A 16,724-nucleotide genomic window follows, 5' to 3' on the forward strand; every position below is an offset into this window, starting at 1 on the left:
AGGGGGAGCCCCTCCCTCCCCTGCCTCCCCTGACCGCACGTCACTGGATGTCATTTCCTGTTTATACTAGTCAAGACCTGTTTGCTTCAAGTCACACATTCTCTTAAACCTTTCGGGTGCTTTTGACACAGTGGACCATCGTATTTTGTTGTCCCATCTGCAGCAGTCTGTAGTACTTTATTGTGTTGTTCTTAAATGGTTTGAATCATATTTGTCTGATAGGAGTTTTTCTGTACACATTGATGAGTTCTCTTCTTCTGTTGTTCTTCTGAACTGTGGTGTTCCTCAAGGATCCATCCTTGGGCCAGTCCTCTTTTCTTTATATTTACTTCCCCTAGGATCGATTTTTATGAAATATGGGTTGTCTTTTCACTGTTATGCAGAGGATATTCAAATTTATCTGCCATTGAATGTCAAGAAGAGCAACTCATTACAGACCTTGATGGATTGCCTGAGGGACATTAAGGCGTGGTTATCACATAATTTCTTACATATTAATAAAAGTAAGACAGAATGTGTTTAACTGGTAACTCTGGTGTCACTAATTCTGATATTCCTAGCTCTTTGGCCCCCTACCTGAGGCCTCATGTGAGGAATCTTGGGGTGGTATTTGATGGTGCTCTTAAGCCGGATGAATTGATAAAATCTGTGGTCAAAGCCAGCTTTTTTCATTTGAGACTTCTGGCTAAGGTTAAATACTTTTTCTTTTAGTGATTTTGAAAAGACAATTCATGCCTTAGCTCTAGACTTGATTATCGTAAGGCACTGTATACTGGCATTTGTCAAGGTTTATTGTCCCAGCTCCAGTTGGTCCAAAATGCAGCAGCTCATCTTTTGACTAATACATGTCGTCATGAGCATATAACTCCAGTGGCTTCCTGTTCATTTTAGGATTGATTTTAAATTGTTGATGTTTGCCTATATGGCTGTACATGGTCTAGCACTTTCTTATATCTCTGAGCTTGTGTGTTTTTATGCTCCTGAAAGGACACTTACGTAGGTCTTCAAACCAGTTGTTCCTGGAAGTACCGAAGTCCAGACGGAAACATTGGGGAGACCGAGCTCTTTCAGTTCAGGCTCCTATACTGTGGAATGGTTTGCCATGGGATATTAGATCTGCTCCGAACCTGACTGTTTTTAAATAGATAGATAGAATAGATAGAAATACTTTATTAATCCCAATCTGGGAAATTGCATTGTTTCAGCAGTGGTTCACACTCAATATCAAGCACACATACCAATAAATAGAATAGATAACCCACTAAAATATAAAACAAATAAAAATACATTAAAAGTTAAAAACAAAACCCAACACAATCAAGTACATATACATAATCACATGATGAATCAAACATATGCAAATCTATACAAAAGGTGATTCAGTATACAATTACTGTCAATCCAGGAATCATCTAATGCTCAAAGATGATGTATTGTACAAATTAATGGAATAAGGCAGGAAAGATTTCCTATAACGTGCTTTACAACAACGAAGCTGTCTAAATCTTTTAGAGAATCACTGCTCAAAACACATTTGTATTCATTGGCTTTTAACAATGTTATTGATTGATGTATTTGTTTTGATTATGCATTTTTGCTGTTATTTTATTGTGTAGATGTTTTATCTGGTTTTATTTATTTTTATTATTTTTATGTTTTACTGGAAAGCACCTTGTAACGTAGGTTTAGAAAGGTGCTATATAAATAAAGTTTGCTTGCTTGCTTACAGTTGCATAGTGAAATAATGCAAACAGCATGAAAGCAAAGATATTGCTTGGCTGCACTGAATGCAGGGACAACAACAGTGTTAGATAAAACACGGTGTAACTGACAGTTTTGTGGACAGGTGTTGTCAGACCTGCAGCCATGCTGGCTCCCACAGCTCATGTTTACAACTCCCTTCCGTCCAATTTCCTGTCCACCATTCTTTTGGCCTGAAGTTTGGTCTGACTGCAACTTAAAAATTATATGTTAATTATGACCAACACCATCAAAATCTTTGCAGCTGAGATAAACTAAACTAAGGCAATGTGATAAAAGCACAAGACATGCAGTCCGTGTCAAGAATTAGGGATAAGGTCTTCAGAATAAGTGCTGCAATTACGGTGCCACGTGTTTCTACGCTGACAAAGAAGTATTTCACTCTCCTTTTGCACTGTACTTGTTCTTGAAGAGGTGAAGACTAGCAGAACACTGGCCACAAGTAGGTTATAGGTGATTAATGTAGAATGTGACAGTATAACAGAATGTTTAACAACTTCTCTGACAAAAGTAAATATCATTCTTGAAGACAGTGACTGGTTTGACTGCGTGCATTTAGCACATGCATGTTGAGTGTATGCATTTGCTTTGGTGCAAGTTACCTCTAGGGCCTCGAGCAGCTCCTTTTCACTTGAGATGTTGGGAATGTGGATGATGGTGCTGAACGCTTTTAACATTCCCATTTCCTGAAGGACGTCTTTACAACTAGTGGTGCTGATGATCAGCAGCTTATGACCCTGGAAGAAATGCAGATATAAGATAAGGATTAATCAAAATGAAAATTCTTTACCGTCTTAAGAGGCAATGTAAGCTGGAGTTTATATTCGCATTGCTATGTTATTTATTATGGACTTGCAAGGACCCAGCCCACAAAAGTTACAGTATAAGAAACCAAAAATATGTTTCCATGACTCAAACAAGATCACAACATCTCACATATAACAGTACAATGCAAACAAAGATTATTGTCCCCTAGTCATAAATCCAGTTCAGATCATCATATGATGTAACCTTTTTACTTATCTATTTGTTTATGAACAAAAGACAGTGACATGAGAGAACAACAGAGATAGAGTGGCAGACACGACTCCAATCATGACTGGAGAAACCTGTTACAGATTCTGAAGAAGAAGAGAAAGAAGTTTGCCAGGTGAGAAGAGTTCATTAAAGTCATGTGTCACTTCTTCCATAGCTCAGTGGTGTAAATTTTATCATGGGGTGCGACTGTTTTTAACGAGTTTGCACAACTTCATCTTAAGGTTTCCTCTCTTAGGTGTTACCTTACACAGTTATTGGGGAGGGGTGACATTGGTGCAGTGGGTAGAGCAGTTGTCTCCCAACCAGAAGGTTGAAGGTTTGAATCTGCCTGCAGTCGAAGTGTCCTTGGGCAAGACACTGAACCCTCTCGATGGTTAGAACCATCAACTGAGTTGGCACCACAGATGGCTGCTGTTGGTTCTGTACTGGAAACAAATTCCTTGTGTGTAACATACTTGGCCAATAAAGGTGATCATTCTTATTGCAAAGGTGAGAGTGCTGTCTGTGAAATGCATTATGGATGTAAATGTGGGCTCTGGGTATAATGACTGTGGATTCTCTGTATTTATTTGTCTAATTTGAACCGTGAACCAGATCAGAGGGGAAAGAAGGGAAGAGGAGAGACAAAAGGGAGGGAATGAGGAGAGAGAAGCACAGTAGATAACAACAGAAGAGACAAGAACAGAAGACTAACATGAGCAGAGGAGAAAAGAAAGGAATTGTAGCTCCACTAAGCCGATGAGCTGGAGAAGGCCCAAGACAAGTGAAGGAGGAGAGACAGAGAAGTGGCGAGCAGGCGGGGGATTATGGCTGCCCCCTATGGCGTGGGGGGTTGTGATGCTGCATGCTGATGAGGTGCCACACAGGCGGCAGTGCTGCCAGGTCCTGGCTCTCTCACAGAGCCCATTCTCCTGTTCTGCATGCAAAAACTGTGACTCTTTAACCTTCAAATTCAATAGATTAAATAAATAAAAAGATGATTGGTTATCGGAAGCTGTCACATGTATATTGGTATAATGCCATCAAATTTTAATTAGCATAACACTGCAGATATGTTGCATTTACAAAATTATTTGTAAGCCTTGTAAACTGATTCATTCAGATAGTGCACTCAAAATGTATAAATATCTTTCTTCATAAGGCAGACATCAGAAAACAAAGCTGAAAAGTGTCTGATGCTACTTCAGAAGCCATAAACATAACAGAGTTTGGCTGGGTTCTAATAATTCTCTTTCACTAATGGGTGTTGGCAGCTGCCATTTAAAAGCAAACCCTCAACAAGCCCTTAATACATTTCATTGCTATCATCTCCAGATTTATTCTCTATTGTCTAAGATGGCATTTTGCTTTATTTAAGTAAAGATTCCAGGACCAACCCTGGTGGCATTAGACTCTTTCAAATTTTAGCCATTTTAATCAAATCAACCTCTATTTGTGTATATTTTGCACACATACAAATGCAGTTCATTTGTCTGTTCTAGTGTGCATGTGTCCATTGCCCTGTGCTTCCAATTAGTTACATAAGGTCTAATTGTTTTTAAAATAAGTCTAAGGTTTAAACATAGAAGCCAGATTACAGTAAGTATTTCGACCCAACAGGATTACCTCAAGATTTAAGTACCTTATTTAGTCCCAGGCAATGAAAATCAGCCCTAAGCCTGTCTGTGGAGAGTGTATATAAAGGCAGCTTCAGACATGAGACCTAATGTGGTGGACAAACACGTACACTGCTAGAATCTTAACCGGAGTTGCAACTTTGAACCAGAACAGGTAAGAGACTGACATTTATCCATTATAAGATTCTTCACCCTCTAATTACTAGTTTGAGGATTTCTTTACATTTTATCAGTTACATTTATGACATGTGTACACCTTATATTCTGTCAGATTTAACTACTGAAATGAGAAACAGTGTTTCTAGTCCATATCCTTGAAGTACTCCATACTACAGTATGACACTGATATTTATGTATATTATAGAATGGGATCCTCTAAGCTGGCCCTGCTGCTGGTCTTGGTGGCCTGTGTAGAGCGAGGTCTGTCTTCCTCCTGTGTTGTTGACAGCTTCTCAGTCAAACAGGACTTTGACCCAAAAAGGGTGAGTAAATTAAAAACACACAAGCAACACAATAATTTACAACAGTTTCTGAATTTCTTCCTTCTTTCTTTTTCACTGTAGTATGCAGGGAAGTGGTACGCACTGCAGAAGAAAGATCCAGAAGGCCTGTTCCTGCAGGACAACATCTCAGCTGAGTACACCATCGATGATGATGGGTCCATGACCGCCTCCTCCAAGGGACGGGTCACTCTGTTTGGGCAAGTCTGAGGGCCATTTATACAGTAGTTTCTTTGGACTCACAGGAACCCTCCCTGTCTTATTTCATTTATTATCTACAGATAAAACTACATGATCAGCTTTATCACAACCAAAACCAGCTTCCCTCTTTTAACCCCCCTCCTGGTTAGGGCAAAAGGTCAGTTTAGTCACAAAGACTTTCTTGACTCATTAAGATCTGGGGAGGTGAGGGCAGCTCAAGTGTTCAGACGTCAGAAGTTAAGAAAGGTGCTCAAGTTCTGCTCAAGATTTAAAGATATGAAGAAGAAGAACTATACGTTTTATAGGAGCACTTTCTGAACTGCATTAGCCACAAGTTGGGTTTGTCCTGGATTAGGTAGGATTAGAAAGAAACGCAGATTGGACAGGAGGGTTTTTACACAGGAATGTGGGCTTGCATCCACACTAAGTGCTCATGACATGCACTGAAATCAATATAGGCTTTAATTACAGTAATTATAAAATATTTTTTTACATGGACTATGCTGTTACAATAATTTTTGAGATTTACACTATTAACATTTTAATAGCAATGAAATCAACAGAAGTCAAGGGATTTCTTTTATGTTTTGTACTTTGTAAAGATGTTAACATGTATGTTTGTATCATCACTGCAGCTTCTGGGTTGTGTGTGCTGACATGGCTGCCAAGTACTCTGTCCCTGACCCTGCCACCCCTGGCAAGATGTTCATGAACTACCAGGGCTTGGCCAGCTACCTGTCCAGTGGAGGTAAGCTCTGCATAAACAGTCCCCTCACATCCTCCCCTCATTCCTCACCACACTCACTGATCTCTCATCGTGTCTTTGTAACCAGGTGACAATTACTGGGTGATCGACACTGATTATGACAACTATGCCATCACCTATGCCTGCCGCACCCTGAAGGAGGATGGAAGCTGCGATGACGGCTATGCCATCATCTTCTCCAGGAACCCGCGTGGCCTGCCTCCTGCCATCCAGCGCATCGTGCATCAGAAACAGGAGGATATCTGCATGGCCGGGCAGTTTCAACCTGTACTGCAGTCTGGAGCCTGCTAGAGAGAAGTAGAGAGATGCAGACAGAAGAGGGTGCCAGCTAGCTGTAGCCTATAGGTGGCTTGAAAGCAAGGGCAGGGAAAATGAAAGTGTACGTGTGAGAGAAAGTGTGTTTGTTGTATATGTGAGAATGATCATGTAGAGTCAATGGACAGATGCAAAAATAAAAACCAAATGAGAACAAGGGGAAAAGGCTTAAAAAAAAAAATTTGTGAAGTGAAGACAGTACATCCATATCCTCCTCTATCACTCATATCCATCCACTGTTTGTCCAAGAAAAATTTCACTATTGTTGTGGTGTCTTGAGTGTAAATCAAAATAAAAGAAAACAGATTTTACAGAAATGTTGTCCTTTTGTGCTGTAACAAAGATGCAGTGGAGCTGATGCCCTCAGGCAGGACAGTCAGTACAAGCAATCTCATTTGTAATGACTTTGTCTCTCTATCATTCATTTACTGAGGCATGTATGTAAGAAGAAGTAAGCAGTGTGTAGTTTGCTTGGACACAAAACTCTAAACATAAAGATAACACAAAGGAGAAAATTCGGCAGTCTATCCTATTTTATTTGATGCATGGCAGTGAAGTATCTTTAGTGGCGGAGGGGGATTGTTAAAGTGTGTTTACACTGTCCTCCTGTTCTTGTTCAAATAGTGTATCTGAAAACGGGAACACACACCAGTAAAGAAATCACACTAGGAAAGGAAGCTCGGATACATGATGACTTATTGTACATGAGTTTCTATTTTTTTCTTAAAGAAGAAGTAGAGTTCATCTGTTATGTGGCTGTTTTGTTCTTTGAAGCCACACGCTGTTTGTCTCCCTGCCTACATGTATTTTTGTCTGGTGCTGGGGTGTGATCTTCTAAATGGTGCCTAAAGGCAACATCTCCACTTAGAGAATATCATGCTTGCTTTTACGTCACCAGACTGCTTAATCCATTGATCCTACTTATCTCTGTCATTACTGTCTCTCTGGGTTTCTGTCTGCGTGAAAGACAGAAGGTGACTATACCTGTATATTCTAGTGGCTGTCATTTAAAATATATGAGAAAACATGAACAAGCTTCTGTTTGTGGACGGTACAGGCACGGCAGTGGCACTGCGGAACAAAAACTGAAAATGTTTAGTGTTTGTAGAGGCACACACACACACACACACACACACACACACAAAAGTAATCGCCATGGCCCATGCTAGCTACAGTAAAGAAGTCTCATTAAACAGAGTGTAAAAAAATTTAATGAAATGAAATCTGAAAGCATTTGATTTGGCAGGTCCTTCACCTTGATAGTTTTATTTCCAAGAGGGACCTTAATATAAAATGTATTTCTTTGGAAATGTTATCAGTTATCAGTAATATACAGTTTAATTTTGTACCAACTGTACAAAATAGTGAACATGTTCATTTGGCACATTTTTCAGTTTTGTGTAATTTCAAACTAACTTAATGTTGAAAGAATTTTGCTCATTGCTCAAGAAATCTTAAACTGAAAATGTACTTTCCTGTGTGATTGTAAGTGGCAGAAAATTTACTGTGCAACTCAATAAACATGGAGAAAACTTTTTCATTTGTCATCAACTGCAGCTGCTTCCAGTTAATACTGTTAGACTTTTGCAGCTCTTTCCAGGAAATATACATAAGAAGTACATGTAACAAACTGCTGCTGTTTCTCATAAATTCAGCAACATTTCGTATTACTACCCGTAATGTACTTCATTTTCTAAATCCATATGTAAATTCACTGGTAAGGACCATGCCTATGTGGAACTTTGTGCTGATGCTGCTTGGTGACTATTAGAGTGTTTTGGGGGAAGGCTTTTGGTGGCACTCGGATGTGGTGGGTCCCCCATAGGAAGCAGGAAAAACAGTAAGAAAGAAGAGGAGAGGTACAGGAGTTTAGAAAGGAAGCGAAATGATGGGATAGACACAAAAGGCTGGAGGGTTTTACAAGAAATGAAAGCACTCTGCAGGTGGAGAGAGAAAGTGTTTCTAGGCAGGTTGCAGGGGAAGGGGCGCGTTAGGGGCATAGTCCTGCTCTTGAACTTCCACTCTTCATCTTCATTATGTGAAAATGAAATCCTTCAAGAATTAGATGCAAAATGAGTGAGAGGATTCTGTCTGTTCACAGTGCACTTGTTCACATTTCAGGAATGAGTGTCTGTATTTTGTACTGTGAAAAACTTTTTATTGATTCATTAATATAAAAATGCACTTGAAAATGTATGTAATAGGTCATAAATAAATGCTGATACAGTAGAGTGGTTAACTATGATCCCCATTATGATAATCATGTGAAACAAAGGTTTCTGCCTTATCTGTTTGTCCAGCTGTCTACCTGCAGACGTTCTTGCCAACTTTGCTGACCACCTGATTATGTGTTTGTGCTCCTGCCAAACTCATCTGCTTTCCTGAGTCTGTTTTTATGAGTTGTCCACCTGGGAATTTGTCTGACTGCTCTGTAAACAAATGGTGACTTTATAACAAACTCTCAGGAGGAAATCCTCAGGCCATGATATCAGTCAAGTCAGTATAAGGCATCAGTTTCTTTCCCTTTCATCTCCTCTGGTGTTTGTTTTGGCATCATCTTAGATTATAGATACCTGCATGACATGGGAATGCTAACATGCTAACCTACTCAACTATAGTGAAATCTGTAAACAGTATGCTAAACATCAGCATGTTAGCGTGGTCATCGTAAGCATGGTAGCATTTAGCTCAAAGCAGCCTCGCAAAGCAACTAGCATGGCTGCAGACTCTTCATTTTGTTTCTTGTGTCTTGTTTAAGTCCTTGTCAAATGCACCAAATACAAAAGTTGCAAACATGTAATGGATGAATTAAACTTTTAATTCTGATGGACTACAAACACAAAAACAGACAGTTTTGTGATATTTTTGTAAAAGGAGTCAAGGCATGAAATACATTTTCACCATGCTAAGAAATACATATTTTGGTTAACATTTTATTAGTAAAACAGAATAAAAACATATCAGTAGTTAGTTTGTTTCAAACACACTTCTCTATTCAAAACTGATATAAGAATGCATAGCTACAGCAGATAACAAATAGAGGGTATATCTGTTTGTAGTTAGCTCATTACTGATAAGCTGACTTTAGGAAAACACAAAACATTAATAGTCAAGTAACGCACCCACAAAAATGCCAATTTCAAAGTCATATGTAGTCTCTGTTGTAAGAATGAATGTTGCTTTATTTCCACAGCTGTTGTGCAGTACTCTGATCTAATCTCTAATGTTTTTTTTTCACTTCTTCCTCTCTCTTTCTTTTTGTTTTGCAAATCACTGTGCCATTCTCGGGTTTTAATTTGTTTTATCTCCATGTCCTCTTCGTTCCTCCTTCTATTTCTTGGTCTCCTCAATCTGCTCCACCTCGCTGGATTCGTCCACCACTTTGCCATTGACCATTGTCTGAGTCACCACCTTCACAATCTTCCTGGTGCGAACATCTGGCTCCTCTGCACAGACAGAAATGATCAGATGAGAAAAGAGAGAACAAATGTTTAGAATTAAATTAGCTGAAAAAACACACATTAATATGAGATTAGAAAATATTTTTATTAGAATAAGAGCTTTTGACATTGATGATACTAGATGAGAAGAGTTTGATAATGTGAGATTTAATGAGAAAGAAATTAAGAGACAAGAGAAAAATATGTCAAATGAGACTAAAACCATGGGTTGTAAAAACAGGTAAACTTTTGTTTCATAAAGACATTACAGACTTTGATTCAGTGTCACCTTTAGTCTTTTAATTGTGTAAGACAAAGAACATTTTCAAAGCACCTTGCAGTTTGTTATTCCAGTTGTGAGTGAGTCATTCACATAAAGACCTCAGTTACAACATTGGGATAAATATTTTCACACCCATATTTGTTGCTTAAGAAGCTGAGCAATTTGTGGTCTTGGGGCTCTTAAGTGTGTGTAAAGGAAGATACGTCACTCTGTCAGTCTCCCTATAGGGCGCTGTCTCAAATTCACATCTGAATCCATATAAGGTTTGGCTATTACGCAACAAATGGTAAATCAAGTAATTTTTTTTACTTCCCCGATTGTGATAAGATGTATTCAAAATGCATGAATGACCACTGCTGTGCTACTGTACTATGACATAAATGCTGCTTGACTGTTATTCTGTTGTTCTGACATACAGCTCAGCTAAAAGTCAGAAGCCAAAGACTCACTTTTTGGTGGAGGAGGAACTTCTTTGACTCTGAGAGGTGGGAAGAAAACATGTTAGAATCAGCTTTGGATTGACTTGAAAACAAAATGAACATACCCATTATCGCTGCCTACTCCCAAGTCTTGGAATTCATTCTTTCTTTATGGGACTGTTGAAAACTCACGTTTCCTCTCCCTCCAGTAAGCGCCTGTAGGTAGCAATCTCCATTTCCAGATTTTGCTTGATGCGGAGGAGCTGCTCGTAGTCAGTCTTGGTGCGCTGCATCTCTAGTCTGAGCTGGGACAGGTGGTCCTCCAGCTGGCTCAGGGTGACCTGCAGCTTTTCCATCTCAGCAGAGTACTTCTGACCTGTCTCAGCCAGGTTACCTTCCAGCGCTGCAATCTGAGGAGAGAAAGGGAAAATAATAATAAGGCTGGCCTGCCTTATCTGCATGGGTCTAATATTGCCATTTTGTGGTTTTAACATTGCCCATAATCATAATATTAGTTCATGGTTTAAAGGCCTGGTGACCTGGGACTCTTAAATTGTTGGCCAAATCAAGAAATGTCCCAAATTATTTATAATTCTGTGAGTTCATCACAGTGACTCTACTGTGCTGATGGGATTGTTACATTGTGCAAATGCGATGTGTTTGGTTGGCTGTTGATAAACTGTTTCAGATCTTAAACCTTCTCTTTCCTAATAGGATGTTTGCCAGTAGAAAACAAACCTCAAGAATGTCCCTTGATCATTAACAAATACCTGTAAGCTAACAAGGCCTTGGCATCCAAAGCAAACATTCGCTGTTCTGATACAATTACCCACCTCACCACCGAAACTCTCCCCCTCACACGTCAGCAGCTCAATCCAGTATGACATGGAATGGCTTAGCAGCGTGGGAGAACATGTTTACTGTCAACACCGGATTACAGCAGAGTGAAAAACAAAATGAATTTTCTCAGACACCTAGACAGTACAGCATGATGACAAAGCTCAAATTAAAAACTGTTCTGACCCTAAGCTTCTTAAGGATTTTTTTTTTGTTATTATTTGACAAATCCCTTATAAAACTAGCTTTCTTTAGCACAGTACCACAGCTCACCAGGGCTTTGTGAAAAGGTAACACTCCTAACCATATTTTTAAAGTCACAATCATGGTATTTGCACAGCTTCATGTGCATTAGATTTTGTTTTCACAGCTCCAAATGTAGAAATATAAGTTGCACAATTATTTTTAAACCAAACCACAACTATGTCAGGCTTCAGGAGAAACAACAGTTTAGTGAATCCCTCTCACAACCATATTGTTCAGTTTCCTAATCTCAGTGTCAGTCTTTTTCATTCTTATGCAGCCAAAAGGTATGAAAACTCACACATTCACTTTGTATGTAGACATGGAGATAGTTTTTTTTTTTTTTCCATTTCATCTAACTTATATGTGTCTGGTTGTGTTTGTGAGCATGCATTGCTACTGCTCCCCACGTCAGCTTCCTCCTCAGGCGGAGCTCCTCACCTGCTTGTGCAGACTCTCCAGCTCCACCTCCAGGGTCTGCAGGAAACGCTGCCTCTCGGTCAGCTCGCTCTGGGCACTTCTCAGAGCCTCGTTGCTCTCCTTCACCTCATTCTGCACCGTCTCCAGCTGGCCAAGACATAAAAACAGAATTTGTCTAACTTTGTTCAGGCCATTGGACATAAACTGTAACTTAACACACTATGGAGAAAATTTGCCAGATTAAAAAAAAAATCTCTTATCAGTGGAATAAAATGGCAGTTTCTCCACTGACCTTCTTGCGGTACCACTGCTCTGTCTCTTCCTTGTTCTTCTTGACAATCCCTTCATACTGGGAACGTAGTTCAGACAGAATGGTGCCAAGCTCTGGCCCGCTGGCAGAGTCCACCTCCACGTTTACCTCATCTTTGGCAAGACGAGACTTCATCTGCTCAAGTTCCTGCAAAACAAGAAGTAGTTATCCACTATGTTGCTTTGTCATAATGTGTAATAATGTTGAATGGAAAGAACCATATGGTTTAAGCTGGGTAAAAAGTCACACTAACCTCTATGTGCATCGTTTACCTGTGTGTCTGTGTCACGTGTTGAATTTGTGAATGTGTTTAACATGTGCGTGGACAGGTGACATATGGAACAAGGAGCAGGTTTGTGAAACCTACACCACAGGGTGGCAGCGAGGATGTGAGGGCATCTCAATTATTTAGATGGTCTCCATTAATATTTGATGGGGCAGAGCTCACCTTATCTGTGTCCTTTCAACTCACACACGGCACACTCCTGCTCATGCATGTCCGGTGGCTCTTTCACTCTCTCTTCTCAGGAACATAGTGTTTTGTCACATGCAAGTTGGTTTAATGTGGTGTGGCCTGTTCTTAATGCTCTTATATAAGTTGCACAATTTTGCAGCCTTTGTTGGGCACTAAAATACAGTTAAATGCTTTATTTTATGCAGTGATGGAAGAGATTGTTTACTTAAGTAGAAATAGCAATATCACGGTGTAAAAACACGGTTACAAGGAAAGGCCTACATTCAGGTTGTTAATTAAATAAAAGTAATAATATTAACATAAAATAATACTTAAAGTACTAAAGATAAAAGTACTCATTATGCAGAATAGCACAGTTCACATTCATGTGTATCATATTATTAAACTATAATACTGATGTATTATTGTGCACATCACATTTAATGTTACAGCTTGTGAAGGTAGAGCTAATGTTAACTATATTATGTATATGCTTATACTTTGAAGTACAGTACTTTACATACTGCTGGGTAGCTTGAAAATTTCCCACCAGGGTTCAGTAAAGTCCTATGATTATACTGTATTTTGGTTCATTAATTTCATTCTGAAAAGTAACAATTAACTAAAATTATCAAAATAAATGTAGTGGTTAAAAAGTACAATATTTTTCTGTAAATTGTAGTGAAGTCAAAGTATGAAGTAGCAGAAAATGAAAATACTCAAGTAAAGTACAGATACCTTAAAATTGTACTTAAGTACAAGCACAATAATTCACAACAAAGATGTGAACACTGTGATTGAAACATTAGCTTCACTTGTCAGACTTAACACTCACAGTGCGTACTGTGCTTAGTGCAGTATCACACCTACAGCACAGTATATGTCACTGTTTATGGAATCATGTGCAACTCAGACACTTGGCTTCATCAGTCCTGTTGTTTTCATGCTGATTCTGTTCTGTTTGGATGTTGGTTTAAGAACTCTGTCATATCTGCTGGATAAAACATTAAACTTTACTATAACTTGTCACTTTCGGATGTTCCTGCAAAGGGTCGCCACAGCAAATCGTCACTCTGACGACTCACATGGTGAAGTCTGCCCTTCCTGACGCAACTCAGACACATGCATGTACACACTTGGCTTCTGAATCAAGCGCTGAATCCTAGCCACTAGTCCATCAGGGACCCCCAGGTGCAAGTGCAAGTACTTGAGTAAATGTACTTAATTACTTTCCACCTCTGATTTTATGTAAAGTTTCCTTGTTTGGGAAGTGATCTAGTTTCCCAACTGACCCCCAGGGACGCTACAGCACTTTTTTATTTCAGTGGTGGAAAAGTTTATAGTTTCAGCATAAAGAACTGATTTCAATGGAAACAGTGACCACAAGGCATAAAATAGAAAAAACAACATATCAGCTCTAATTTACACTTATCGTAGTACAATAGAGGACTGTAAGTGGCCTCCAGTGTCTTACGAGAACTGGAACTGTTCAGTCTTATTCACATTTTCTTTCAGTATGAAGGAGATCCTTTGCCTTGGTGAGATGAGGTAAGTTTATCTTAGACTCTCTTTCACCCAGAGGACAGTGGTCTGGACACTTGGGATCAGCAGAAAGAGTAAGTCTGGGAAACCAGAACTCCCTGCTCCTTTTGTTTGTAGTAACCAGAGGACTGCTTCTCTCTCTCTCTCGCTCTGTCCTGTCTTCCTGCAGGTAGTTTTCTGTTCACTCTAAACAGACCTCTTAAATCCACCAAACTGGGTGAATCTGATAAGAAACTCATTGTTTGTGGAGGCAAGATGGATAATGAGAGCTGGACAATGAGACAAAGGAAATGGGAAATGATAGAAAGAGCAAACTAAACACTAAAAGGGAGGTGAAAGAAAAACAGAAAGGTGACAAAAATGAGAGCATTAGAAATGACTCTCACCTCTTCATGGTTTTTCTTGAGGAAGTAAAGTTCTTCTTTCAGGCTGTCCAGATCTCCCCTCAGAGAGGCAATGATCTGCTCGTGCTCGGTCTTGGCCTTTTTCAGAGCAACACAATCTCGCTCCACAGACTGACACATCACCAGCTCCGTCTCCCACCTTGTAATGGTGGGAAATATAGTAGAGAAAAAGCCCAGTAACATATGACTGTGGGGAGGAGAGTTCAAAGTTTGCCCTGGCTTTTACCTCTGTAGGCAGAATACTTTATTTACTGTTACTGCAATATAAAATCCCTCATATGCTTCAATAAACGTTTTAAATCTTAAATACATCTACAGACATCTCTTTACATAATATTCATTAGGTAAAATACTAAAAATGTTAAAAAAAAAAACAATAATGCTGTATAATTTATTAGAACTGTGTCTACTACACCATAAAATAAATGCACACAAGTCTTAATCAAAGACTGATTAAACTCTAAAGGGCTCAATAAGTCATATGAAAAAGACAATTCAAACCAAATCAAACTCATTTTCAATTATTCATTAATTACTGACTTGATTCTGAAGTCATCAGCAGCCAGTTTAGCATTATCGATCTCTAACATGAGACGAGCATTTTCCAGCGTCCTCTTCCTCACCTGACAAAGATTAACAAATGCAGCAACAAAAAAATAAACATCCAACATCCTTGATTAAAGTGTGTGCTCAGGTCCACCAAAGTTCATACATTCTTCTACATGTCATGATACTATGTATTATGTTTATACTGTATTTTCTATACTGCCAATGGAAGAGTATTTATGCACTGAAGCTACTTTTGAATCTTGTTTTATAAAGTTGCGCAGTCCAATGTCATTAAACTTTAACTATTTCTGTTTAGTCAGAAGGTAAACTAATGATTAACTTTGCTGTGGCTTTGTATAATACAAGTTAACTCAGAGAACTAATGCAGATCAAATTCTGCATCTGGTCTTCCTATGAGACATTTCACATTTGCATGAGTGGTTTGTCTATGTAAAATAACCAAAGTCATCATAACTTTGCACTCTGTTGGTGACATTAACTCTCCACGTGCAGTCTGGCTATTTAAGGTGGCCTGTCTTACTGTATCTATGCTTGTTTTGCTATGCATTCCTTCATCACTGACCTCTTGCTCGACTGCATGAGCTTGGGCCATCATGGAATCGAGGTCGTGGCCTTTGGGAATGCGGTCGAGCATCAGCTGTTTGATCTTCATCTCCAGGTCTGCGTTGGAGCGCTCCAGTGTCCGCACCTGAAAAAAAACAAAGAGAAAGAGACTGTTTCATGACCAAAGTGTTTCCGTGGCTGCTAATAGTATCATTTCCTTATCAGCAGAGAGCCAAAGATATGCCCATCATCCATTTGGCTGCTGACCAGCCGTCAGCCAGTAGGCCTACTGTGCTGCGTAATGTGTCAGACCTTGTCCAGGTAGTTGGCCAGGCGGTTGTTGAGACTCTGCATAGCTTCTTTCTCATTGGTGCTGTTGCCATGCAGGCCATTAAGATGGAGGCTGAATGGGCCATTGAGGTCCTGGCTGAAAGAAGCTGAACGGGTCAGTGGACTAGCTGCTGTGAAAGAGACTGAAGCACGGGAGCGAGCGCGGCCGGTATCAATCAGAGAACGACTGGAAAAGGAGGGCTGACGACTCACAGAGTAACTCCTCACCGACATACTGGAAGCCATGATGGACGGCTGTGAAGGCAGAAAACAGAGAGAAATGCATGGAAACTTGGATTCAGACAATGATGTGTTGATGAACTTGTAAAGACAAGATGGAGGCAAGACATGAAGAGAGAAACAGAACAAAAGCACATTCACACATGTTCCATCTATTAGAGCTCTTGAGGGTCCATTTCTCTTAAGAGACAGTGGATGGATGTTACAGATATTGCAGATGTCATAAGGAAAATACATGACTAAAATATATAAGACTGTTGCAGTCATTTAAACCTACTGTCACATGAGAACTGCCTGCAGAAAAGCTCTTCTGTGGCCCTTAAGCAAATGTGTTTTATCCCAGCAGACTTTAATGGAAACACAAGAGGGCCCTAATATTGAAGACTACTGAAAATGATAAAAGCACTACATACCAGGCTAGTGGCTATTCAAACTAACCATCTGCATTGACGAGATGACTGACTTTATGGTCAGAGCCACTTCAGTCTGTCA

At 39.6% G+C, this 16,724-nt stretch overlaps 2 protein-coding genes across 2 annotated transcripts; one reads left to right on the top strand and one right to left on the bottom strand.

The window, feature by feature from the left end:
* Nucleotides 1-4,520: 4,520 nt before the first annotated feature.
* On the top strand, nucleotides 4,521-6,454 carry rbp4l (retinol binding protein 4, like). The gene is made up of 5 exons (XM_020606032.1): nucleotides 4,521-4,569; nucleotides 4,780-4,897; nucleotides 4,979-5,115; nucleotides 5,752-5,864; nucleotides 5,950-6,454. Exons 2-5 carry the CDS (start codon nucleotides 4,781-4,783, stop codon nucleotides 6,171-6,173), a joined length of 591 nt encoding a protein of 196 aa, XP_020461688.1. The 5' UTR covers nucleotides 4,521-4,569; nucleotide 4,780; the 3' UTR covers nucleotides 6,174-6,454.
* A 2,929-nt stretch (nucleotides 6,455-9,383) lies between these two features.
* On the bottom strand, nucleotides 9,384-16,238 carry LOC109963483 (keratin, type I cytoskeletal 18-A). Its single transcript, XM_020606037.1, has 9 exons — nucleotides 15,975-16,238; nucleotides 15,682-15,807; nucleotides 15,090-15,172; nucleotides 14,532-14,688; nucleotides 12,132-12,296; nucleotides 11,861-11,986; nucleotides 10,532-10,749; nucleotides 10,370-10,398; nucleotides 9,384-9,643 (listed from the first exon to the last, which is right to left on the bottom strand). Exons 1-9 carry the CDS (start codon nucleotides 16,236-16,238, stop codon nucleotides 9,528-9,530), a joined length of 1,284 nt encoding a protein of 427 aa, XP_020461693.1. The 3' UTR covers nucleotides 9,384-9,527.
* Between the last annotated feature and the right edge of the window lie 486 nt (nucleotides 16,239-16,724).

Source organism: Monopterus albus, unplaced genomic scaffold, assembly GCF_001952655.1.
Source record: "Monopterus albus unplaced genomic scaffold, M_albus_1.0 scaffold75.1, whole genome shotgun sequence".
In the NCBI taxonomy this organism is placed as follows: domain Eukaryota; kingdom Metazoa; phylum Chordata; class Actinopteri; order Synbranchiformes; family Synbranchidae; genus Monopterus; species Monopterus albus.

What these genes read in the sequence shown, in the direction of transcription:
- rbp4l (XM_020606032.1), top strand. Translation starts at nt 4,781, where the DNA reads ATGGGATCCTCTAAGCTGGCCCTGCTGCTGGTCTTGGTGGCCTGTGTA. An exon ending in AGGACTTTGACCCAAAAAGG is followed by an intron (nt 4,898 to 4,978) that starts GTGAGTAAATTA and finishes TTTTCACTGTAG; the next exon opens with TATGCAGGGAAGTGGTACGC. An exon ending in GGACGGGTCACTCTGTTTGG is followed by an intron (nt 5,116 to 5,751) that starts GCAAGTCTGAGG and finishes TCATCACTGCAG; the next exon opens with CTTCTGGGTTGTGTGTGCTG.
- LOC109963483 (XM_020606037.1), bottom strand. Translation starts at nt 16,238, where the DNA reads ATGGCTTCCAGTATGTCGGTGAGGAGTTACTCTGTGAGTCGTCAGCCC. An exon ending in GCTGATGACTTCAGAATCAA is followed by an intron (nt 14,689 to 15,089) that starts GTCAGTAATTAA and finishes CACCATTACAAG; the next exon opens with GTGGGAGACGGAGCTGGTGA. An exon ending in TGGAGAGTCTGCACAAGCAG is followed by an intron (nt 10,750 to 11,860) that starts GTGAGGAGCTCC and finishes TTCTCTCCTCAG; the next exon opens with ATTGCAGCGCTGGAAGGTAA.